This window comes from Balaenoptera ricei, chromosome 18 (assembly GCF_028023285.1).
Source record: "Balaenoptera ricei isolate mBalRic1 chromosome 18, mBalRic1.hap2, whole genome shotgun sequence".
NCBI lineage: Eukaryota > Metazoa > Chordata > Mammalia > Artiodactyla > Balaenopteridae > Balaenoptera > Balaenoptera ricei.
Window position 1 is genome coordinate 50,571,494 of NC_082656.1, and position 27,635 is coordinate 50,599,128.

Below are 27,635 nucleotides of genomic sequence, written 5' to 3' on the forward strand. Positions count from 1 at the left end.
TGTTTTAAGGTATCTCTTACCTCAAAATATTCTTGAAGACACCTATTTTATCATTAATAATCTTTGTGGTTGACAAGGAAGTAGGCACGGGCACACCAAGTAGCAGTACTTCAATCTGTTCCCTTTAATGTCTTCACACAACCCCTCCTTTCCTCCATGATCTGATATATATGCAATTTAAAAGCCATTGATTGCCTCCTTATTTTATAAGTAACATGATGTGATGTTTAAAGTGCCATCTCTATTCTTTCTTTGAACCCTAATGCCTTATTTTCGGGGAGATATTTGAGCTGAAGGTCAAGGACGATGATCACACTTACTATCTGGTATTAAAAAAACAACTATTTTTCCAGTTAGATCAAAATATTCTACTTCACCTTCCTTCAACACCCAATTCCCAAACATTCACAGCTGTTCAAGAACCACTAATAAAATGCAGGAGGCTTTTAATAGTAAAGGAACACTTAGTATAAGTCGGGTAAATTAAAAGTGGCAAAGGAGATTAAATGCTGAAGTCCCTGACAGCTCCTGACTTCATTGTCTTGAAATCTAAAAACTGCTGTACCGTACACTGACAGCTTTCAAGACTTAGAAAGAATAGACTGTTCCTTCTAAAAATGTTATATTTTCTCCATAGGAAAATTACAGTTTTTTTCTATCAACAGTAGATAATCAAATTACTTATGCAAAATTCATCTCCTCTTCAGTGAGCAGGTGAGTGCCCCCTTTAAATGATCTTTACAGGTCCCTCAAGTTGTTATCCTGTCACGATTTAAGTGATGCTTGTTCAATCGAGTTTTTCTGCATAAATAGTTCTGTTCAATCCAGAAAGGAAGCAGTATGATGGGACAGACACAGTCAACAGTTCAATAAAAATGCAAATTTTAAAAATTATTAAAATGTACTTAGAAGTAACAAACTGCATCACACACTTCTTAGGTTTACAAGTGTTCCCTCAAGATTTTTTTTTTTTTAAGGAAACCAATCTTTGAAGTTTTTTTTTCTTGACTGTAGCTATTTTTGAAGCTTCTTCTTCTTTCTCTCTGGTTCACTAATGTCCATGTTTGAAGTATCAGTAGGAACGCTTATTCCTGGTATCTAAAGTAATGCAAATGGGAAAAATCAGTGAGTAAAATAAGGAATAAATCTCATTCTCATCTTCCCCTTCCCCACTGACGCTTTTAAGTTCAAAAAGATGCAGGGGTGGTAGGGGGAAGAAGGAGCAGTAGATTTTCCGCACGATGTATGTGTTGGTATATATTTCACACACAGAGGAACAGTGGTTCAGAACGTAAAAGGCAGACATGATCTCAGCAGGTAGAAGCATGTCATTTGGGAAGGGTGTGTTTAACCACAACGTTCAATTTATCCTAGCTGTGAGCCACTCTGTCAGGATCAGAGGCCTCAGGTGTGTCGGGGGCAGAACCAAGGTTAAGAACCAATGTCTCAGGTGAAACACACTTTAACTTGATCTTCAAAAGTGCAGATTTCAGAAAGAACTAGGCAGATCTCAGAGCTCCACTTTTGGCACCAAGGACCTCAGAAGAAGCCCAGATGCCTGGGTTCCCATGGCCTAAGGAAATCAGTGAGAAAATAGGATTTCCTATGCAGATATTTTTCCTCCACAATACTTACAGGATTCTATCCTTAAACAGAAATAACTTATGACTATATCACTCTCTTTCACAAAATAGGTACTGTTTATTCCACCACAACATGGACACTTACCTGTGGTTCTACCAGGGACATTCGGATTTTCTGATGCTGAAGATTAGAAGAGTCTAACATGATTTTCACTTTAACTTTATCAAATATATGAAACACTGTATCTTCTATTTTAAGTGATGGTATCTAAACAAAACATATTTTAATTGCTTTCTTACACTTGAGGCTTGGTTCTAATTCTTTATAATTTATCTTCCATATTAACTTAAAAGTTTAAATTCTAAAAAAACTTCAATATTTATTCAGCATCTAGGTGTTCAACATAACAAAAACCACTGGTCTAACAAACTCACATACATATGACCTAATTATGTGCAAACCTCCCCCTTTCATTAATGTGGTCCCAATATATATTCGTTAACTGTAGGATTCTCACCCCTTTAATTAGCAAATTGTTGGTGTTATACAGGAGCACAAAGGTAATGTGGGCAGAATTTATTGTTCTGTAGTTCTACTAAGATTAGGGAAGTAGGGAGTGTGTCAGGTAAGAGACACTTGGAATTGGTTGAAAAAATTCCCTTCTTGGAGCCATTTATTCCTTTACTTTAATCCATTTGTCCACTAGGGACAAAGCATAATTCAAGTTTTCCTTAGAGGGGAAAACTTTACATGGTATAAAAGAAATCAAGAACAACTTTTGTATATGGGAAGATATACTGAGCCGAGAAATTATGAGTAAAAAGATAAGCTTAGCTAGCATAAAGTTCTGTAGGGTACAAAAATAATTTTACCCTTTATAGGTACCATTTGCAACTGTCCCCCCTCCAAAAAAACCCAAAATAAAAACATTAGAAATACTGTACCTCATCATCATAAGTAAGCCGTGGCTTTGGTTTGTCCTTTTCTTCAAAAAACACTGTGCCTTCTAAACCATACTTTGGAATTAACACCACAATAGCATTCTTTCTCACAAATAGAATATAAGCTTCTTCACTTACTATTCCTTTGCTTTTGAAAAATAACTGTAAAAAAGCATACAACCTTATCAAGGATTGTCTTAAAATATTCTGAAGTTAACAAAAAAAAAATTCTGCACTTTTAAGTGAACGAAACTTCATTTCTAACATTAGTGACAGAAGGCAAATACCTGGGTATGAAAAGACACAGATGCACGCTGAGCGTACTGTGCCATTTTGTGCCGGAAATTGAGATTTTTACATAAATCTGCAAGCTTGTGTTTGTCTGTCAACTCTGGGTAAGTGCAGTCGGCCCCGACAGCCACAGCCAACAACCGATGAACGATGATGTCTGCGTATCTAGATATATGAAGGAGAAGTAAGAATCGTGCCATGTTAGCATTAAAATGTCCTTTTAAAATTTGAAATCAACTATTTCCTATCTCTAATTTCATAAGGAAAAAGTACCTTCGGATGGGTGAAGTAAAATGTGTGTATATTGGGGATGCTAAGCCATAGTGATGAAAATCAGTATCCATTCCAGAGCAGAAGTACACAGCTTGCATCATGCAGCGAGTTGCCAATATTCTTAACAGGGTGTTTAGATATGGGAAGGTAGGTGAATCAGCCCGGTCCAAAGAGTCAGCCAAAGCCTTGGCTGTATCAGTTTTAATTTCCAAATTCTGTGGATAAAGAAGAGGGAAAAAGCATCATATTAAACATTTTAAAATCAGTACCAGCATGTCTTGAAAATATAACCAATCAGATTGAACAAATATGGTGTTTTTTGACCACGTAATAAGTGTTTATATCTTTTGTCCTTAACCTAGGAGAACTAAAAGTTATAAAAAGTAATGGTTGTTTTTTGCAACATTAAACCTTGAAATTTTCTGAACGCATTTGAAGGTACTACAGTATCAACATTCTTAAGCAATTTCAAGGGGAAGAGGATACTGGGAGCACTAGTGCTATCTCTCAAAGTCCAATCTGTACTTGCCTTATCTTTGTTGGGGCAGAAAAAAAATCAAAGTAGATCTGGATACTTTTCAGCATATCTGGATTTTCCCTGCAGAGAGTTTCCCTCCATCCAAAGTAGAAGTAAAGACCAGAGGCAAAATAAAACTGTATTGGTTACTACAGCTCAACGTGCTGATACAGCAAGTAGCTGCTTGTTTTACTTTGGGAGATGAGGCAAAAATACTTATATCCTCCTTCCTCTACCCAGCTCATAGAAAGAAATAGGACAGTAAGGGAAAATTCTCCAATTTACAGTACAATGCTTGGAGCAGAGGAGAAGCTGATTCTGTTCTGATGGATATGATAGGAGCAGGCCCACCATAAAGGTCTGAAAAATCAGAAACCAACGTCATCCTGTTAGAATAATACCCTGAAATCCAACACTCCTTCTTCCAGCTCTCTTCTGGACAGGAAAGATGGGGCCTGAGCAAGTGATCCAAAGAAAACCAATGTAAGCCACAGTCATCCCAAGGGTAGGGATAATCATGCCTAAATAAGTCTACTAACCAGAGGCAGGGAGTATAAGGGGGTAAGGAAATGGGTGCCCTTTCTATGTTTTTCCTTTTTTCCACATATGCAAAAATGGACTTCTTTCTTAGGGACATGACATAAAGAGGGCTTAAGTGAGTTGAAGATAAAGAGAAAAAAAAACTATCTCAAGTCTCTAAAGGGAGACAGTTCGGAGGAGGCATGAAGTAAATAACACAGGTATAAAGAACATGTGTAAAGTTTGGCACAGAGATATGGAAGAGCTTAATACGTTCAGGATATTATAAATAACTTAGTCTGGAAGATCTGGCTTTAGTATAGGGCTCTCTTTATTTAAAGACATTAAAGGATTTTATTAAACAAATGATTTCAATGTGGGAAGAGATGACCACACCCAAGTTAGATGACTTCTTTTTTAATTAAAAGAACTACTGGCATATTTTTGCATCAGGAGACGACAAAATTTTTATGGAAAGGTAAATATAGACTATTCAGTGCAATGGCTAGATCAATACACAAATACAGATGCTTTTTCAAACTACGGGACCTTACCTTGGATTTACCTGCCTTAACAAGAATTTCGTAATTTGATGGAGGGGGAGCAGGATGTCTTCGAAGCAGAGCATGCTCAGAAAATTCTTCGTGAATTTTTTTTGCAACAGAGATGTTGGCAAGTAACATAAATTCTTCCACCATGGAATTTGTTTCTCTGCCAATGGCAAAATCGTTAAATAAGGAAAAAGAATGAGACTTCTATATATCATTCACAGGTTACCTTCTCTACCAAGAGATAATGAAAATTCCTATGTAAACATTCATGTGTGTGCACATGTGTTTTTTTAAGAACTTAATATCCCTTTCATTTCTCAGCTGCTGTGCTAACGATCTCTTACTATGCATCTACTCCATGAGTAAATCTCACGCTAGAAGAGACTTTACAAAATGGCATTAAAAAAAAGAAGCTTTACTAACTCTAGTAATATATAAAATCTAAATCATAAGCATTCTCACCTCTTTATACTGAGTACAAAGAGATTTTTATTCAATTATAAGTACACAGAAATAAAGTTTTCTAAGAATTAAAAGCTATTTAGGTCATTTTGGCTTTAAAAAAATGAAAACTTTCACTAATAACCTTTCACCCCAAAATGAAGAGATATGTAAAATAGCTATTTTGGGTGCTTATTATGGCCCAGGCATTGTGCTATAAGTGCTATATACATTGTGATATGTGTGTGTGTATACATACACATATACAAAACATATACACACATATGTATATATATATGGATATAGATATTAGTCCTGTTTTGCAGATGAGAAAACTAAAGATGTGTAACATTATTCTCTTGCTCAGGATTAGAATTATCAGTAGAAACAGGATCTGAGCCCATATAACCTGACTTCAAAGCTCTTAACCAACGTGATATTGTTTTTCGTTCTACATAGTCTATGTCCACTTAAAATTTAGTTTAGTAAATGATCTGTGTTCTGTTTAATAGTGCTTTCTTTCTCCCAAGTTACTGAACATGCATTATTAATCTGTCATTCATGTTTCCATTTTTAACAACATCTTATAACTTCTTGACAAGATTCCTAAAATATATTAATTTTTTTTTTAATATTAGGAAGACTTCTAATCGTACCTTTAAAACTATGGGACAATCTCTTAGAAATGTGGTTTTTCTTCTTGGTAAGAAGAAATGGGTGATGTTCTACTTTGGCAAAACTAGACTCAAGATTTTCCTCAAAAAAGCCCTTGGTATTAGGTTCGCTGTTCCTATTAACATTAGACTTATTTGCACAGAAATTCACCCAAAGGTATTTTTAAATTTTAGCTCTAATGCTATAAGGCACACACTGGTCCTAACTAACAAACTTGAGTATATTCCCATTTTTAATCCTTGGTCATCTACTAGAAAAGTGTAAATGCATGATTAATTTCAGATCACCTTACATAATAGGCATGGAAAAGAGGCCTAACTCTGATTTCATCAAAACCAACCCTGCCTCCTAAATCTTAGCCCAAATCAATAAAGCAGTAACAACAATACCTAACCTCTGACTATTCTTCACAACACCCTATGAGGTAGGTACCATTACCAATCCTACTTTACCGACAAATAAATCGAGTCATAGAGGGGTCAAATAACTTGTCCGGAGTCACTGGCAGAAGTGGGATCCAAATCTAGGCAGTCTGGCTTCAAAGCCCAGTGTCTGGCCACTATTCTATCCTATCACAGTATATTCTCTATTAAATACTTAAGAAATTAAGGAGGGCAATCTTCCTTTACTTACCATAGCTATTACTAGTCAAGTTCTAATACACCACACATTAAGACAAACCAAACTGGCAGTTTTCCTTTTATAATATTTATCTTATAAATAAGATACATAAGTTTTATATAAGAAACACTAGAAAGTGAAATCATTTATTTTTCTCTATATTTCATAAGTAATAAAAACTCTGTAGAAATCATAACCCTACTAAAAATAGATATTTGGGGTACAAATATGTTTTACTAATATATATACTAGATATTACATTAAAATCAAAATCTTATCTACTACCCATCAAAAAAATTGCATACCTAAGTTCCTTGGTCTGCAGATCTATAGGATCATGAGTTTCACTGTCCATGTGGAATCGAACTTCTGGAGAAGAAAGAGTCAAAGCCCTAAATAAGATAAAGAGGTGAATCAGTCATGTGAGCAGTAACAGATATAATTCTGGAAGTGATTCCTTTAAAACAGAAAATGATTAGAGCAAGTGCATAACAGTTTTTCTTATGAAAGCTTTATGACCATCTGCTAAGTTTTATGTTCCATTTTCACGGATAGCCTAATATTTTACAGTTCTAAAATGCATTTAAAAAGGGAGGACAGTAGCAACACAACAAAATGAGTCCTTGTGTATCTCAGGATTTGAATGACTTCTGTACCGAAACTGAGTTTTTACTTAGCTACAAGAGTTTGTAGTCAGTTTTATAAATAAAGAAGGTAATCAATAGTATTTTATTTACTACAGGAAACAATGTATTCGGGTGAGGGATGGTGGAGAGAGGCAAAAGGGAAGCTGCCATGGGTAGATCAGTAACATCAGAAGATCCCCAGATCGAAAGTATCTTCCACATACACTCAACCAAGGAGAGGAGACAAACTACAACTAATGTCACAAACACACTAATGGCTATTAATATCTGAGTGCTGTGGGTCAGAGAGTGCCCTAGGCTAAGTGCTTTACATGCACAGTTCATTTAATGATTTGGCAAGTTCTCCTTTGAAAAGTAAATTCCCACAAGGCAAGGCAAGTATTATGTTTCTACACACCCTGATGCTATTTTCATCAGGTCAGCTCCAAATCAACCTAAAACTAAGAATTTTAATGAGGCTGGGTAACTTTGGACAATCACAAAGAAGGGAAAAAGATGATTTGGGGCAAGTTAAGTGGGATTCCAAGTCCTTTTTTCCCTTGACTCTTCACCTTTATTAGAAGAACTACAGAAGAAATACTAGATAGGGAATCCCAATAAATATTCCTTTCTTTCCATGCATAATTTACAATAAGGTTCTAAACCACAATTAATCTGTGTTAATCAATACATCTTGACCTAAAGAGCAAGGTATACTAATCACATTTTGATCACTTTTTCTTCACAGAACATTTAAAACATGACATTTATTCTTTAACATAGACATATGATAGATATAATTTAAGACACAACATATCCTTTAAGAAGGTGAAAGACACCAATTTTTTACTGACTCCTTTCTCTATTCATCCTAAGACTGAGAAGACTCGATATGTTTTACCAGTAGATGACTATCTATCAATACTTACAAAACTAGAAGTACAGTGTTCAAGTTAACGAAATATCTTTCCTGTCCTAATTAGAGGAAGCTGTTACAGATGCAAATTTACATCTCTTACTTTAAAACTGCCAAAATAAATACAGTTGCAATTTGTTTTATTCACTTTGCTTTTACAACAAACATTCTTCTGATGCCTGGCATACTGAAAACCTTCAATAAACGAATACTTGATGAAAAATGTGTTGTTTTGTATTACAAAAGAAATCTAACTATACTCCTCTTATTTACATCTTAATGACAAACTTGAGCAATAGTTTCATTGGGTTTTACTACATCCAAATTATCCTTATACAGTTCCAAGTTTCATATTAAGGATCATAAGAAAATTCCCAGAAAACTGAAGTGTGAGTAGAGATAGGGTTGGCTCAGCATAAATACCTAGAACAACACTGTCCAATAGAACTTTCTGCAGGGATGGAAATGTTCTCAATCCACCTTGTCCAACATGGTAGCCACTAGCCAAACGTGGCTACTGAGGACTTGAAATATGGCTAGTGTGACTCAGGAACTGAATTTTTTATTTTCTTTAATTTTAATGAATTTTAATTTAAATAGGCACATCTTATGAAAACAGCACAGATCTAGAGTTTGCACTCCCCAACAAAAACACTTTTAGTAACTACTTGTGAACCTACCCTGGATGGGCACAGGAGCCCAGAGACCAACATATGAAAGGCTCAAGTACCTGCTTTACTCTGACAGCTGATGATGTTTTTCAAGAATCAAATTTCTTCTAACTAATTCAACAAGTTTGGGTACTTGGATACTCCTTAAAACTCCTCTGCAGTTTGGCAAATGCCATGATATAACAGCTAAAAGATGTAAACCTGCCACTATTAATCAGATCTTTGGAAAGACTGCTTCTAGGTAACTCTTAATCATTTAAAAAAATGAAGGTGTTGGATTAAACAATCTCTAAAATCTCTTCCAACTCTAAGTGCAAGAAGGACTTCATCTAAATTTATTTAAACATCTGAAAACCAATGTTCAATCTTGAAACTCATTTCTAATTAAAATCAGGAACAATCCATAGAACAGTCTTAAGACAATCTTGCCTTCCTAGAATTTCTTCAACATCTTTAACTCAAACATATCAAGATCTTTGACACAACAGAACTCTTGAATAAACATCAGTCCAGAATCAAGCTGCTAACATTTAAAAAGGTATCTAGAAGAAATGGAATGTTTCTACTTAAGAGTCCCTCTTCAGCCTATTAAATAATTCATCCTTGTCCATGATAAAACACTTTAAAGAGTTCACAAGTTATCTTAATACCAGGATAGGTGAATTAAGACAAATCTTAATAACTATTTTTGAAATGTACCCATTTTCAATTCTTCTTTTTTTCAAAATTTTAGCTAGTTTATTTAGTCCACGGAGACTAGTAGTAATACTATCATTCATGGCTGCTGAATCAATTCTCATCTGAGCTTCAGCATATGTAAGGGAAGCCTAAAAAAGAAACCATTTATTAATACAACGCTTATAAAAACTGCCTTACTATGTTCTCCTATTTCCACTACATAAAATCCATGATTTCAGAAAACCTAAAATCAATAACAAAAGAAGAGATTCCTATCTATAATATTTATACTCCACACCTATGATTTCTGGTTCATTTACTCTTATCTGATGCATTACACAACATAAGTGAACTTATGTTAAAACAAAATAAAATGGTAGAATTGTTAGTAAATAGTTTAAACTCTTTACTCATAGTTCAGTTAATGTATAAATACTTAGGTAATGTTAAAATAAAATAAAAGGAAGGTTAGATCATTCTCTGATAATGACTGTAAAGTGAAATCCTTTCCAGAGAACCAATACTGCCTTTCTCACTGCAAATAATTAATAAAATTGTAATAGTCTAGACATCATGTTTTATAGGAAATCTACTAAATACCCAAAATTAAGTATTTAACCTAAGAATCAGAAAAATCATAGTAGAAAACATTAATTTCTAATTACAATCCAAATATACAAATGGTACCTCTGTTCCTATTTCCCTCCTTATGGAAAATACCATTTTTTAGCTTTTTTTTTTCTAAGCAGCTTTTTGAGTAAAAATCAGGAATAGTATAACAGAGTTAGGTGATGCAGACCAGGTCAGATTCTTGGGAGAACCAACTTATCTATTAGGGGATAAGAGTTCTCCATCTAAAAATGTTTTCTGTTATATGTTTACTAATTTTTTTCATATAATTTTGTTACACTGACCAAGTCTAGGAGAATTATAAACTCATCCTATTTAAAAATACTAATCTAGGAAAATTTAAATCATTCACACATTATTATCTGTCTGTTTAACACTGCTTTCTTTCCAATCACTAGCTGATTAGAAAAGAATGATGTCAAAGGGAGAGAAAAAGCAGGTAAACTTGGAAAACAGATCATTGGAAGAAAAGTGGTTTGGCAAACATCAGAGGTAGATTCAGGGCAAAATAAGAACACAAGGGAATCTGGGGAAAAGTATAAAAAAAAGGAGAAGAATGAGAAAAATATAATCTGGCTCCATTCTGTGTGAACATTGATCTCAGGCTAGTCCTACTGGAATTCAACCATGATTTATGACATTATTTCAGTGAGAAAATGTGAGGAACAAGGAGATGGTGTACATGCCATCTTTTAAAATACTAACCAGTTATAAACTGGGACAACTTCAAACACTGGAGTCCCTGAGTTAGGGCTAAAAGAAACCTACTCGGTCTCCTCTAGTATATAGGCTTCGTAAGTTTCTGAATACAGGAAAACTGCCACATAAACTCATTTCTAAATAACAGCAAAAATTAAGCAAATAACTGAAAACAACTAGATTTTGCTGCAACACCGGGCAAAAACTTCTTCTTATTATTAATAAGCCTAACTTTTTCAAAACGATCTAGAACATTGTTAAAAGCACCAAAGATGTTAAACATGAAGTAGTAACCATGAAACCAACCTTTGAATTAATGACACTTTTGGTAAACCTTGTTTTTAAGATTTCGGCATTGTGATTCATTTCCCAAATACAAGAAAATGCCAACCTATGAGGAAAAATAGATGGTATCTGTTAATGGGAATCAGTTAAAGTAGTAAATACTATGTTTTTATGGAGAAATGTGCATAAATACCTGTCAACGTTAGATCTTAGGGAACATAAGTTAGAGCTAAGCAACTCTGGAACCATGTCAATCCTCTGGAACAAATAAAATAGAGTTGTGGATTACTGAGCTGTCTCCACACGTTTTTTGAGGTTCTACTCTTAAATATCAATAGCATTGATCTTACAAGGGGAACAAAAAGGCCTTTGTGAAAAGAAGTGAGAAAATGTGAAATAAAAAGTCTATTTCTAGAAAAGTAGTTACACACAATTTTTACGAGAGGGAAGCAATGAAAGAAAACTGGATTTCATGTCAGTCGGTCTAAGTGTAAGTTCTCTACACTACCCACCTAGCTGTGCTCTGAAACTTTGAAATCTCTGGTCTGTACAATACGTTTGTACTAGATAACAGACACAGGCCCTAACAGCTCTACGAGTGGACCTTCCTCCAATACTTCACACAAACCACAGGGTGTTTTCAACATTCTAAAAAAAGAGAAACACTAAATTTTTATGGAAAAAAGCTACACAGAAGAACTTTGACAATGAATTTATCACAAACTAAGCTTAACTTTCCCTTCTACTTTCACAATTTTTCTCTGTAAGTTTATGGGAGCATACTTAATGAGGAATAAATGGTAAATTGTGACAGAACAGACTCGACTTAACTATATATATAAGAAACAGAAAATATATTAATTACCCACCAATAATAAGTTAAATGCTACACAACAATTTATATCAACTACATCTACTTGTTATTTGGGTCACTCAATAACAAAACAATTACAATATTTTCACTGATTTAAGGCCATCTTATTCTATGTATGTCTTTTAGCTAATTCATGTACTATTCCAGACTGTTCAAGAATCCAAAAGTGCCCATGATTTTGACAAACTGCACAATTAACAAAGTAGTAATTCATATTTCACTATATACTGAGGCTGTCCTCTTCTCAGGAAATACGTCAGATGGTTTTATTATTAAGAATAAAACAGATGATGGAAATGATGTATCAAAATTCCACTCTAAATTTAACATACTTACCTTTTCACAAAGATACACAGTTGTTCCCCTTCTAGCTGATTCTTGATCCAATGCATTTCCTGGTCTAATAAAATAGCTAACATCAGCAATATGAACACCAACCTTAAAGAGATAAAAAGGATGTCAACATGCTTAATTGGGTAAATGTACTAATGGAGTTCTAATGAGAAGACATACGGCTAAAAGGAAAAAGGACCTTAGTCACAGTTACCATTTCAATTTTTTACATGCCCATTAGTCTCTGCAGCTACAACTGACTCTATTTGAGACATAAATAACTCACAAACAAATTCTACAATGGGTCAAAAGAAAATTAACTCAAGACCAGTACTATATTTGGGTAGAACGTCATTATAATTATGAATACCTCCAAATTTCCATTCTCAAGTTCTCTACAATGGAGAGCATCATCTATATCAGTACATCCTGGGGGGTCCACACTACAAACACACAGATGTCTCAGGTCTTCTCTGTTTTTCATGTCCTAGAAGATGCCACATTATTAAGAAATAAAAAACTATTTTGGTGGTACAGATGTAACACAAGCTCTTATGCAATCAACAATATCTATAAATGTTAAAAAAAAACAGCTTTATTTCTTAATTGTAACTGCACATCATGATTTATAACTTGTGAACTCCTCATCTTTGGAAAATCTGACATAAGCTAATGTCTGTCCCCTAGAAAAGTCTGTCTTTCAGTAAAGCAAATGATTTCCGTGATACCTAAGAGTTCTGTACCAAACTAAATGCAGGGGAGGAGGGGACTATGGTTTCTACATATTTTAAAAAAACACATACAGAAATCAAACAAAATTAGTAGCTCAGATACAGTGATTCACTAAGAATTCTTTTCAACATACCTTCTCAGTGATGTGCCAGGGCATCTTTGGTAGAAAGCTAAGAACAGCCTGTGAGAAAGGCTGATGGGGAACATCATGCTCAAGTAACAAAACTTCTGTTTCAGTCTCTTTGTCTCCAACTTCACCTAAATTTTTTACAAAGTGTCCCTAAAACCAAAAGATATTATTAGAAAGGTGTATTTTACAGCTTTCTGTTTAGCAATTTATACTTTACTATCACATTAAATCCCTGAACATTTACATATCACTTTAGTATTTCTAAATGTTCTCCACACTTCTTAAAAATGACAACTAGGTAAATTAAAGCTAAAAATGACAAAGACTTCTCAAGTGATTTATGGGGGAGACTTCCCAAGGGCCCGGTTCTCATATAACAAGGTGTCTGTTTATTTACTATTATTTTTCAAGTTTAAAATGTGCTTCAAATATCCTACCTTCCAAATTCGTTTATTTACAATCTACTTAGGTCTCAAATGTTGTTTTTGTAGTTGCTGTCACCAGAAGTTATTTGTTAGGAAGTTTGAGTAAAAGTCACCAAATGATTTACATTGGAATTTCCTAAAATTAAGTTTCAAATTGGACGTACACTTATCAGGTAACTGTGAAATACTTCTAGATCTCAGTATGTATTTTATACAAAAGCAGATTCTATTTTCAGGAAAAGAAGCAACTTTATTCCCAAAGTTTTAATTAAATATTCTAAAATAAAATGATTAATTCAAGCTTACATTTGGATATCTGGAATTTCTGGGCCAACCATCAATAGCAACAATAATTCTCTGCCCTTCTAATGTAGAGGCCTGTCTGGTTTCTATCCGAATTCTAGGGATTCTCTTTTCAGCAGGAGTAAAGAGATGTCTTCTTGACTAGAGAAAATTAGGAAAAAAGATTTTACACATACAAAAAAGGCTGGGGATGGGGGCAAGGTCAGGGCTCTACTAAGTTCTATTCAATGTATTTCATTTTTTATTACCTAGCAACATGCTGTTTACTCACCTCTTTAATATCAGACTTGGAAAGCATGCCACAATATGGTCTCCAGTTCCTTCTTATTATTCCAACAACTCTACCTGTAGGCTTTAACATTTTTTCACTTACAGCAGTCTTAAGCTGAGATGTAAAAATAAAAGTAAAAATCTTCAGTTATCTTTCCTGTAAGGATAATGAGACAATTTCCCTTCAAAATTAGAATACAGATACTTTCTCAGGCAGTAAATTATGACATAAAACTACGGAATTTTGATGCTTCAAAATTCTAGGCAAGAGCATGTCAAACAAAACTACAAAAACAGTTCCATGATAAAGCACTACAAAAAAAAAAAAAGAATCAAAAAAAGAAAAGTAACTGAATAAATATGTCAGAACTGGACTCTGCAGTTTTAATATGAAGATTTACTGACTTGCACACATGTGCGTGCACACACACACACACACACACACGCACAGGTCTGGTAATTAAAAGACTAGGATTTTAGTACTAGTTTTCAATAATTAGCTGAGTGGCATTTATTAATTCATTAAAAAAGAGATGTATCTTTAAAGGTTCATCCTTATCCAAAATATAAACCCCAACAAATAATAGTTCTTATTAGAAATGGCAGAAGAACCTTATGGTATTTCACCTCTAACACTCTCCTATGGCCTGGACTCTGCAAAGATAATGTTATAGTAAGACTCCAGAATAGTGAATATAATTCATATAAAGAGAACTACTACTAATGTTGTGTGAATTCCAATTACTTGTATTATTCTTTTAATTCTAAAATGGGAAAATAAATGGGTCATATCAGGTAGACTTTAGGTCATAAGAAATAACTGAAAGCACTCTCTTCATAATGAATATGGTAATAGAGAAGGAATTATTAAACAGACCCATTTGTAAGGGCCCAGAAGTACATCTCTTATGCTGAGGGAACTTTAACATTACATAAACGCATTTCAGAAAATTTAAAATTTGTATTTACTTAAACCTCACTAATTCAGCCAGATCGTACACCTGAACGTCAGAATTCAAGTTTCATACTCAAGTCTTTTTGTATTTAAACCTTTGTCTTATTTGAGCAAAGTAAGACATTAATATAAAGGCAGACTACTTAGAGGAAAAGAAATCAATTATGTGTATGACATATATTATTAAACTGACAGAACTATAATTTTATTCATTATAAATAATGAATAAAATAAATATTAATAAAATAAATCTGAAAGCAATGAAACTTGTTTAATTTTTTCCAAAGACTACATTAACAACTTATTCAAAGCTACACAGACAAAAAAATAAAACTTTCTTGGTTTCATACAATGCGTTCTCTCTCCTCTTCTTTCTCCATATCATCTTCATTTTGACCTTCATCAAGTAGAACCACAGAAGATGGTGCTACCCACTGATTCTTAGGAAGAAGCTCCACAGCCACAATATCTTCATGAATAGCTCGGTTTAAATTTTTAAGTCCTTGTAAGATTATCTGTTGAAACAGCAAATGACACATGCCCAGATATTTTCAAAGGCAATATAATAATGGGAAGGTTGCCTACAGAAGTTTAGATATATTCTGATGTCTCTATGTTTCTATTTCCCCTCCTTTATGTATTTTCTTCCTTTATAGTGGGGCCCTTTACTCTGCCCTCTTAATTTCTCAATAGCAAATAGAAAACACATGGTCAGAAAATACAGGTTGTGTTCATGGCTCTACCATAACTCTTACATTAGTACCACAATTTCTTAATCTCTCTAAATCTCAGGGTCCTGATTGGTAAAACAAAAAAGAGAGTACCTACTCTTACAGGCAGAGTTGAAAATAAATGAAATACAGTGTTCAAAGCAATGAGACGAGTACCTGCCCAATAGTCAGCACCCCAAAACAACTGCTATTTGCTTTAAAGTGTGTGAAGCTCTCCAGAGCAATTATACATTATGTAAATAGTATTTCCCACAATAGATCATAATACAGAAAATAGAGGTACCATAGTGGGGTTTTTTATTGATTAGATTTTTATTCTCTTAAAAGTGGGTTAATAGTTCTTTTCCTCAATAAGCAGTTTTCTGAAAAAGTGATTAATTCTACTAGTATCTATGACCTTTCACATAACTTTCTTCAAGCTGATAAATTGGGAGGATAAAGCAAATTTAACTTCTTGTACAAAAATGTGAAACACTTGTGGAAAAAAATAGAACAGAAAACATTTTAGTGTAAAAGGAATTTATGTACACACTTGCCTCTTTATTGACTTCAGTGTCACCATGAACCCAGACTGTAGCTTCTAAGTAATTTTCCCTGCTGGCTCTAAATGTCCCTTGAAGGTATGTACCAGATTTTATGCCTTGTTGTAGCTTACTTAATGGAAGATGCTCTGAAAATATTATTTTTCCACTTTCTATTTCATTCTGTGAAATAAACAAACCAAGAGATATAGTTAGTAGTGAGTCTTTTGTATGCTCCATATACAACTATTAACACCATCAGGTATTTTTTAAAACCATCATCCACATTATGGTGTATACCACTGTATGAATTTGAATGAACATAGCACAGTAAGAAAAAAAATGCTTTCTAATCTTAGAAATACACAAACATTTCCATTTCATTACATTTAGGTGTCAGCTACAGATGCAGAACACTAAGAAACTCTGTGTATCCCCCTATCCCTACCCAGGCCTCCTGGAATGAAGGTGTGTAGTTAGGTGATCAAGTGAGCGGGTAGGTATGTAAAGGGTAATGGAAAGCCTCAACTGCATGAAAAGACTGTGGTTCCTGAAAGCACAAGAAAAGCTATTTTTATTTGGATTATTTTAAACAGCTAAAGCTGTTAGATAGAGGTAGGCTGGCATCTACTGTAGATCCACCACAACACCTTCCAGGATTCTCAAAGACCTCAACATCCAAAATCCTGATTGCTTGGCTTCTTTAGTTTTCTTCATTTCCTAAATTTCCTACCTTCTGAGGAGATCACTTTATACCTTCTTTTTTTCTGCTTAACTCTCCAAGTTCCTTGTCTTCCTTCCTCACTCTCAGATGAAGGACCTCCATCTCCACACTGAGAATCAGAAGCAGTCACTCGAGACCTACTTCACCTCCCTACCGCTGAATCTGCTCACCTATGTGCATCTACCTATCATCTCCTCTCCTCTATTCAAGAACTTTGTCCTATAATTACCTTCTCTCTCTGGAATCAAATTTCCCCCCTCTCTACTATAACATCCTCACCATCATATAAACTAATATAACCTATTTAAAAAAAAATATGGACCTATTAAATACTATGATCCATTAAATAAATTAATTAATGATATGGTCTATTAAAATACATTAATTAACTGATTAATTATTCCCTCATAGCCCCATCCAATCTATCACCAACTCCTAAAATCAATAAAATATTTGTATCAACAAAATATACCCAATATCTGATCTGACTACTTCTCACCACCTTAACTGCTGCTACCATGATCCAATTTTCTGTCTTGTCTCCCAGGGGTACTAAAATATCCTCCTAATTGGAGGACCTTGCTTCTAATCTATTCTCCTTAGAGCAGCCAAAAGGATATTACTATCCTCCTGCTCAACAGCTGTCTAGCACTCATGGGCTAAAATCCAGTTTTTTTTTTCCATGACTCACTACACCCTAAATGATCTGGTCTCTACCTACGTTTCTGTCTTCATCCCTAACATTTTCTCCCTTGCTCACTCCATCCCAGCCACACTTTTAGCTATTTCTTGATCTTGCCAACTTATTCTAACCTCAGAGCCTTTGAACTTACTGTTCCTTCTGCATGAAATGCTCTTCCCCTAGTTAATGTTAATACATGGTTAACTCCCTTACATAATGTAGCTAAAATGTCTCTGTCTCAAAGCAATTTGCTTTCTTAACATCCCTCCTAGCTCAGTTTAGACATTACTTCTATCAGGAAGCCTTGACATCCCAAATTGGGGTTAGATGCCCTTGCTAAGTTCAGTCAGTTCTCCTATAATGCTTGTTTTGAAAACACAAATGTGTTCCAATGCAATTGATATATTAAAAAATACCAGGTGACAACACAGGAGCACCTCAATACGTAAGGCAAGTGCTAACAGCGATAAAAGAAGAAATCGACAGTAACACAATCATAGTAGGGGACTTTAACACCCCACTTTCACCAGTGGACAGATCATCCAAAATGAAAATAAATAAGGAAACACAAGCTTTAAATGATACATTAAACAAGATGGACTTAATTGATATTTACAGGACATTCCATCCAAAAACAACAAAATACACTTTCTTCTCAAGTGCTCATGGATCATTCTCCAGGATAGATCATAGCTTGGGTCACAAATCAAGCCTTGGTAAATTTAAGAAAATTGAAATCGTATCAAGTATCTTTCCCAACAACAATACTATGAGACTAGACATCAATTACAGGAAAAAAAATCTGTCAAAAATACAAACACATGGAGGCTAAACAATATGCTACTAAATAACCAAGAGATCACTGAAGAAATCAAAGAGGAAATCAAAAATATCTAGAAACAAATGACAATGAAAACACGACGACCCAAAACCTATGGGATGCAGCAAAAGCAATTCTAAGAGGGAAATCTATAGCAATACAATCCTACCTCAAGAAACAAGAAAAATCACAAATAAACAACCTAACCTTACACCTAAAGGAATTAGAGAAAAAGAACAAAAAAACCCCAAAATTAACAGAAGGAAAGAAATCATAAAGATCAGATCAGAAATAAATGAAGAAGAAATGAAGGAAACAATAGCAAAGATCAATAAAACTAAAAGCTGGTTTGTTAAGAAGACAAACAAAATTGATAAACCATTAGCCAGACTCATCAAGAAAAAAAGGGAGAAGACTCAAATCAATAGAATTAGAAATGAAAAAGGAGAAGTAACAACTGACACTACAGAAATACAAAGGATCATGAGAGATTACTACAAGCAACTATATGCCAACAAAATGGACAACCTGGAAGAAATGGACAAATTATTAGAAAAGCACAACCTTCCGAGACTGAACCAGGAAGAAATAGAAAATACAAACAGACCAATCACAAGCGCTGAAATTGAGACTGTGATTAAAAATCTTCCAACAACCAAAAGCCCAGGACCAGATGGTTTCACAGGCAAATTCTATGAAACATTTAGAGAAGAGCTAACACCTACCCTTCTCAAACTCTTCCAAAATACAGCAGAGGGAGGAACACTCCCAAACTCATTCTACGAAGCCACCATCACCCTGATAGCAAAATCAGACAAAGATGTCACAATGAAAGAAAACTACAGGCCAGTATCACTGATGAACATAGATGCAAGAATCCTCAACAAAATACTAGCAAACAGAATCCAACAATACATTAAAAGGATCATATACCATGATCAAGTGGGGTTTATCCCAGGAATGCAAGGATTCTTCAGTATATGCAAATCAATCAATGTGCTACACCATATTAACAAACTGAAAAGATAAAAACTGTATGAACATCTCAATAGATGCAGAAAAAGCTTTCGACAAAATTCAACACCCATTTATGATAAAAACTCTCCAGAAAGTATGTACAGAGGGAGCATACCTCAACATAATAAAGGCCATATATGACAAACCCACAGCCAACACCATTCTCAATGGTGAAAAACTGAAACCATTGAAACTAAGATCAGAAACAAGACAAGGTCGCACACTCTCACCACTATTACTCAACATAGTTTTGGAAGTTTTAGCCACAGCAATCAGAGAAGAAAAAGAAATAAAAGGAATCCAAATCGGAAGAGAAGAAGTAAAGCTGTCACTGGTTTGCAGATGACATGATACTATACAGAGAGAATCCTAAAGATGGTACCAGAAAACTACTAGAGCTAGTCAATGAATTTGGTAAAGTAGCAGGATACAAAATTAATGCACAGAAATCTCTTGCATTCCTACACACTAATGATGAAAAATCTGAAAGAGAAATTAAGGAAACACTCCCTTTTACCACTGCAACAAAAAGAATAAAATACCTAGGAATAAACCTACCTAAGGAGACAAAGACCTGTATGCAGAAAACTATAAGACACTGATGAAAGAAATTAAAGATGATACAAACAGATGGAGAGATACACCATGTTCTTGGATTGGAAGAATCAACATTGTGAAAGTGACTATACTACCCAAAGCAATCTACAGATTCAATTCAATCCCCATTAAACTACCAATGGCATTTTTCACAGAACTAGAACAAAAAATTTCACAATTTGTATGGAAACACAAAAGACCCCGAAAAGCCAAAGCAATCTTGAGAAAGAAAAACGGAGCTGGACGAATCAGGCTCCCTGACTTCAGACTATACTACAAAGCTACAGTAATCAAGACAGTATGGTACTGGCACAAAACCAGAAATATAGATCAAAGGAACTGGATAGAAAGCACAGAGATAAACCCATGCACATATGGTCACCTTATTTTTGATAAAGGAGGCAAGAATATACTATGGAGAAAAGACAGCCTCTTCAATAAGTGGTGTTGGAAAAACTGGACAGCTACATGTAAAAGAATGAAATTAGAACACTCCCTAACACCATACACAAAAATAAACTCAAAATGGATTAAAGACCTAAACTGAAGCCCAGACACTATCAAACTCTTAGAAGAAAACATAGGCAAACACTCTATGACATAAATCACAGCAAGGTCCTTTTGGACCCACCTCCTAGAGAAATGGAAATAAAAACAAAACTAAACAAATGGGACCTAATGAAACTTAAAAGCTTTTGCACAGCAAAGGAAACCATAAACAAGACGAAAAGACGACCCTCAGATGAGAGAAAATATCTGCAAATGAAGCAACTGACAAAGGATTAATCTCCAAAATTTACAAGCAGCTCATGCAGCTCAATATCAAAAAAACAAACAACCCAATCCAAAAATGAGCAGAAGACCTAAAAAGACATTTCTCCAAAGAAGATATCCAGATTGCCAACAAACACATGAAAGAATGCTCAACACCACAAATTATTAGAGAAATGCAAATCAAAACTACAATGAGGTATCACCTCACACCAGTCAGAATGGCCATCATCAAAAAATCTACAAACAATAAATGCTGGAGAGGGTGTGTAGAAAAGGGAACCCTCTTGCACTGTTGGTGGGAATGTAAATTGATACAGCCACTATGGAGAACAGTATGGAGGTTCCTCAAAAATCGAAAAATAGAACTACCATACAACCCAGCAATCCCACTACTGGGCATATACCCTGAGAAAACCATCATTCAAAAAGAGTCATGTACCACAATGTTCACTGCAGCTCTATTTACAATAGCCAGGACATGGAAGCAACCTATCTGTCCATCGACAGATGAATGGATTAAGAAGATGTGGCACATATATACAATGGAATATTACTCAGCCATGAAAGGAAACGAAATTGAGTTATTCGTAGTGAGGTGGATGGACCTAGAGTCTGTCCTACAGAGTGAAGTAAGTCAGAAAGAGAAAAACAAATACCATGTGCTAACACGTATATATGGAATCTAAAAAAAAAAATGGTTCTGAAGAACCTAGGGGCAGGACAGGAATAAAGACACAGACGTAGAGAATGGACTTGAGGACCCAGGGAGGGGGAAGGGTAAGCTGGGACAAAGTGAGACAGTGGCATGGATATATATACACTACCAAATGTAAAATAGATAGCTAGTAGGAAGCAGCCGCACAGCACAGAGAGATCAGCTCAGTGCTTTGTGACCACCTAGAGGGGTGGGATAGGGAGGGTGGGAGGGAGGGAGATGCAAGAGGGAGGAGAGATGGGGATATATGTATATGTATAGCTAATTCACTTTGTTATAAAGCAGAAACTAACACACCATTGTAAAGCAATTATACTTCAATAAAGATGTTAAAAAAAAAAAAAAACCAGGTGAATGAAGAAAACTGCACCTAGCTGAACCAAGCTGAATCCACACGCGCACACACACACACACCTCTCAAACACCTATCAGTTACTTCAGATCACTGTGTTTTACGAGCCACACCATCTTCATCTGGTGTAACAACTTTCTGTTCAAATTTAGATAACCCTCTTTTCACCGCTTCATGAAGTTTCTGAGTGTGTCCCTAACCACATTTTCCCTTAGCTCTGTGGTTTTCATTATATAATTTTGCATGGCACAGTGACTTCGAGGAACACACATGTGTTACAATAGAACCGACTGTAATTTCACCATATCCTACACTCACCCTACCATAGTGCATAATCAAATACTGTGAATCACCAATGTTGGATTACTCCTTGTTTCTTCTTCTAGACCAGTGCTATCCAAAACAACTTTGTGATAAAGGGAGTGTTCTTTTTGTGATCTCCAGTATGGTAGTCACTAGGCACAAGTGGCTCCTGGATGCTTGAACGTTGAATAGTACAACTGAGAAACTGAAGTTTTAACCTGAATTAAATTTAAACAGCCGCATGCAACTAGTGACTACCTATTAGACAGGATAATCCTAAATCTGTATTCTAAAAATCAAGCCCAGCTTTTATTTTCTCGCTTCCATTTAGTGTTGTAAAGTAGCTGGTTGAAGACAAGCAGGGGTGGAGAAAATGCTGTAAAGACTGGATGTACGTATAATGTTCTATTACATAAAACCAATTTTTATATCAATAGTATCTACCATTTACATTTACCATAGCTGTTTGCCAGGCACTGAGATAAGAATTTTATTAATACAACTGTTATCACCTCATTCGACCCTAATAACACTATGAAGTCATTATTGCTGAACACACTTTACATACAAGGAAATATCAGCTCACAAAGTTTAATGGTTCCCTCTCAAGTCCACTATTGCAGTGATCCCTTTTCTCATCCCTCTGCCTCTAATCTTGCCCTTGATACAATGCATCATCTTACAAATCGAAATTAGAGTAGTCTCCCAAATAAGTAACAATTCTGGTCCTTCTCCTCTGTTCCTCCTAGACACACTCTCATCCACCTTTAATGTCTTTTAGCCTGACAATATAAGGTAGGGAGCCCAGAGTCCTATCTGCTAACTTCTCTTCGTAGCAGCCTTTTAGGGAGACCTTTATAAGACAGTTTAAAAATTACTAACAGAATAAATTGTTAAGTCCACACTATCTGGCCCCTTGCCTTCCCGTTCTACCTCTTATGACCCCCTCCCTCCTCCTATGGAATTGATGCTACAGCTGTATGCTCTCTGCAGTGCCCACCACTTCTCTGTTTGTCAAATACCTACTCCTTATCACAAGCCAGCCATGAATTCCTTCATTTATTAATCAAACAGATAGTGCCACCTTGTGCCAGGCCCTACTCGGGTTGCTGAGGCTATATCAGTAAACAGCGCTATTTGAGAAAGTCAAGTCTTTAGGGATGGCATTTTGATAAGAAGCCTATTAGAGCCACTCTTGTTGTTTATAACCCAACTCCTATTCCAATTCCAGCTTACCCACCGATATTCCAATTTTTAAATTTGGTAACTATAAGCCTAACCACGGAAGTGGTTACATTAATATTTTCACTTTTCAAAAACAAAATAAAACAAACTCAAACATACCCCTTCTTCAGACAAACAAGCAAGACGATCTATGAGTTCAGGGTGAGCAGTTAGGCTTTTTACATATTCTTCACCTGAAAAATAAGTTTTTTGTTCTTGATAAATTCAAATGTGTTTTTATCCCCCTTAGATATGTTTTTTTCCCTTTCTTTTGTTTGTGACAGTACATATGTCAATTTTTTTTTGGGGGGGGAAGTCCTCTCTGTTGAGGTGGTCACACCCAAAAGGCAGTGGGTCAAGTATATCTATAAGCTTTTATTGCTAAGCCAATTCCAAGTCTTGATAAGGAAATTAATAGCCATTGGTGGCACAACTCACTTAGCTTAGAAATGCTAAGAAATCAAAAAAATACAAAAATATCACATTTAGTTATATAGGACTATGAAAATACCAAATGGTCAAATGAACATCTGATTATGGTCCTGATAGTTTTTATATGCATTTGCAAACATCAACTAAGAGTCCGGTCTCCATGGAGACTTACAAGTGAAAGCTGGTATCCCTTCTTCTATGGCTTTCTCTTTGTTTTTCCTGTCATTGGTTATGAAGATAACTTGCAGCTGATTCTCTGCCGACATTTTCTTCAAATGTTCGTTGTACCACTTTGCTGCTACTCGAATGGCTCTATCATTCCTGTCATTAGAAGTTTCTCCCTGTAATTGTTCTACATAAGTTTCTCTAAATGTAATGGAAAGGGAAAAAAAGAAAGAAAGAAATGGAAAACAACAGAATCAAGCACCTGTAAAAAGTCTTAGGACATAAATGCTTAATAATTACTAAACTTAAAAGTCAACGGTACATCTTTTTCTCTTGAATGTATTCACATTTACACCTCAGAGCGGAAACAAATAAGATCCTTCTAGTCACGTTTTTAAGACAACAACTTGCTTGGAAAAGAAGAAAATCACATTAATGGAGCAATAAAAAGACTAAAATAAATTTATTTCACCAAAAGAAAAATTCAAGATCAGAATTTCTACTTCAGGTTGGGACATTAAAAAAGTAATAATTTGTTGGAAAAAAACTATACTAAAACTTTGCAGGTCTGATAATGAGATTTCATTCAAACTGTAGATTATCAGGAATTCCTAAAAGCTAATTGTATGATTAGATGATTTGTGATCATATGATTAATCTATAGTTATTAAATACATAATGCACGTAAATTATCCATGGTAAATCCTGAATAAGTGACAAACGCCATCTAGAGATTGAAAGACCAGATACAGATATGATTGCATATTCCTTCTAAGGCTATCCATTCTGAGCTATCAAGTGTCGGCATACTTATTTCTCTAAATCTGTTCTTTGAAGCCAAATTTAAGTACAATAACAAAATTCAGCACAATAACTTCTACCTACTTCTTAAAAATTATAGGCTCAATTTTAGAATTTTATACTTATATATATGGTATCTTATTATTCATCATTAAATACACCTGATAATGCTTTGAAGCTTATCAAAGACACTCATCAATTTTTGAATTGGTTTTAGCATGACTGAGCAACAATCTTACATGAGACTTGCTCGAGTGTCTTATTCTTCCTGTCAACCCCAGCATTGCTAAGCTCTATTCACTGCACTTAAGCTAACAAAATTGCTAACCTTGGATTAAAAATCTGATGATCACGCTCCACAGAAACTAGGTCTTTGAGTGCCGGAAAACAGTGAAGCTTCTGTTTCTGGATTTCGAGGAGGAGACAGAAATAAGAAGTCTACAGGTGCTTTACTGATGTTCTTTATAACAACAGTATTTAAGTGTGGGGTATAAGAATAAAGAAGAGAAATTTGAGAAATTAAATATTTTTAATTTGCATATTCCAATGGGATTTCATTATTACATCTACTGTCTAATCTAGCAGTTCTCAACCAGGGAGCGATTTCCCCCCCCCCAGGGGACATTTCACAATGTCTGGAGACATTCTGGGTTGTTACAGCTCGGTGGATTGGTGGGGGAGGGGAGGTCTGTTACTGGCATCTAGTGCATATAGGCCAGGGCTGCTGCTAAACATCCTACAATTCCTAAGACAGCCTTCCCATAACAAAGAATTATCCGGTCTAATATGTCAATAGTGCCAACATTGAGAAACTCTGATCTAATAAAAGTAAACTTAGGGACGTCCCTGGTGGCGCAGTGGTTAAGAATCCGCTTGCCAAGGCAGGGTACACGGTTCGAGCCCTGGTCCGGGAAGATCCCACATGCCACAGAGCAACTAAGCCTGTGCGCCACAACTACTGAGCCTGTGCTCTGGAGCCCGCGAGCCACAACTACTGAAGCCCGTGTGCCACAACTACTGAAGCCCTTGTGCCTAGAGCCCGTGCTCCTCAACAAGAGAAGACACCGCAATGAGAAGCCCGCGCACCACAATGAAGAGTAGCCCCCACTCGCTGCAACTAGAGAAAGCCCGCACGCAGCAATGAAGACCCAATGCGGCCAAAAATAAATAAAATAAATTTATAAGAAAAAAAAAGTAAGCTAGGACTCATCATAAATTATTTATGTAACATAAGAAACAGGCAATATCATATTTTCTAAGATCACACATTAAGTTCAAACAAAGGTCTTGAATCTGAAACATAAAGAATTCTATTTCTTAACCTTATTGTCGTCAATATGATCAGTTATAAGGTATTAGTTTAACTTTTAAGTGCCCATTAAGAATATATCTGCTTTATATTTTTAAAGCTTTCCTTCACAAACTCCTATATTTTATTAAACTATGTTGGTTAGTCGTATAATATGGTATACCAGGAACCTAGGCAAATCTCATCTTCCAAACTCCTACTGCTCGACTCATGCTAAAACCAATTCAAAATGAAAACATTTTGGAAATTAAAGTACCTATCATAGCCGAGGAGCCAGGAGACTTTGGTTCTGGGTTTGACCCAATCAATGCCTATGTGACCTTAGCAAGGTCTATAAACTGTAAGAACCAAATATTACTCCCAGAAGTATGAAACCTATGGTGTATCTTCTGACGATGTCACAGATTACCGCCAGGAACTCTCCCCCCAGTTTACCTAATTCTATAGTTTCCTGATAATTGACATCATTTCCCCCCTACCTATGGTGCTCGTTAGTAAATGTATAGAAATGCTTCTCCTGGTTATTAGTCACATCTCGGATTCGTTTATATACCGGAGCACTCCGATTTCTCACTTCTTGGAGAACTGTTTGTAGCACAATGACATTCCTGATGGCAGGGTCCTCAAGGACATCAATCTTTTAAATAAATAAACAAATAAATGAAGAGTTAATTTTTCCTGTGTTCATTCATAAATTGCTTCTGTTGAACGTGAAACTCTGCCGGTTAAAAAAAAAACACTAACTGTACATTAAATAAGGAGCTATTTTGCAATAGAAAACTCTTCAGGTCCATTAAGGAAGTACACATGTAAATAGGCTAATTACAAAACTTTGTAGAATTAACTTCATTAATAAAGTAATACGTTGGCCCACATAGCTTTCGTTCGTAGGCACTTACAAGCTGCCTGGGGGTCGCAGGCTGGAGGCCACAGAAGCCCAGGTCCCCGACCTCCAGACATTAAAATCTAAGGCAGAAGAGACACCAGGAGTTAGAAAATTTACGTATTTAAAATTCCTGTAACTCCAAGAACTCAAAAAAAAAAAAAAAAAAAAAAAAACCAGAACAGTACATGGAAAAGAACCTCGGCCTGGGGGGCAGGAGGCATAGGTCCTGAAGGGGTTTGCCTCTCCCTAAGTACGTGATGTTGCCCAAGACGCTCCTCCTTGGGCATCAGTCTCCCTATCTCCCTTTCTCCTGGTGGCGCCGCTGTGCCCGCGCTTCGCCCGCCTACCGGCGCACCTGGTGGAGCAGCACGTTGGTGTCAGGCAGCAAGTAGTGCGGCTGCGGGCAGACGCTGCTGACCCGATCCAGGGGCTGCGGCTCGAGGACCGTCCCCTCGTGCGCACCGCCGCACGCCGCGCATCCAGACGCACCGCAGCCTATGTCGTCCCGCAGGTAGTGCTCGCGCACGATCTTCATCACGCCGCCCGCCCGCGTCTTTTTTAAGAAAGTCCTGGACTTGAGCATCTTGCCTCGCGGCTAGGAATCCCGACCCCCGACAGTGCTCTTCCGGCGGAAAATGTCAA

General features: G+C 35.8%; 1 protein-coding gene across 4 annotated transcripts; it reads right to left on the reverse strand.

The window, feature by feature from the left end:
• DIS3 (DIS3 homolog, exosome endoribonuclease and 3'-5' exoribonuclease) lies at positions 1–27,613 on the reverse strand. 4 transcript variants are annotated; one of them, XM_059903410.1, is made up of 22 exons: positions 27,349–27,613; positions 26,661–26,744; positions 25,127–25,203; positions 24,005–24,198; positions 23,521–23,594; positions 16,208–16,375; positions 15,291–15,455; positions 13,987–14,100; positions 13,719–13,856; positions 12,991–13,137; positions 12,496–12,612; positions 12,129–12,230; positions 11,112–11,176; positions 10,940–11,024; positions 9,326–9,453; positions 6,719–6,805; positions 4,680–4,836; positions 3,090–3,304; positions 2,813–2,981; positions 2,529–2,687; positions 1,729–1,851; positions 1–1,098 (listed from the first exon to the last, which is right to left on the reverse strand). In XM_059903410.1, exons 1-22 carry the CDS (start codon positions 27,574–27,576, stop codon positions 1,015–1,017), a joined length of 2,880 nt encoding a protein of 959 aa, XP_059759393.1. In that variant the 5' UTR covers positions 27,577–27,613; the 3' UTR covers positions 1–1,014. The 4 variants fall into 4 exon arrangements, with proteins under 4 accessions (XP_059759393.1, XP_059759396.1, XP_059759395.1 ...); XM_059903413.1 differs by lacking the exon at positions 27,349–27,613 and adding an exon at positions 27,007–27,051; XM_059903412.1 differs by lacking the exon at positions 1,729–1,851.
• Between the last annotated feature and the right edge of the window lie 22 nt (positions 27,614–27,635).

Coding starts and splice junctions, on each gene's coding strand:
- DIS3 (XM_059903410.1), bottom strand. CDS start 27,576: ATGCTCAAGTCCAGGACTTTCTTAAAAAAGACGCGGGCGGGCGGCGTG. Junction 25,204..26,660: donor TGAGAAATCGGAGTGCTCCG/GTATATAAACGA, acceptor CTCGAAATCCAG/AAACAGAAGCTTCACTGTTT. Junction 13,138..13,718: donor GAAATTCCAGATATCCAAAT/GTAAGCTTGAAT, acceptor TTTTGGTTTTAG/GGACACTTTGTAAAAAATTT.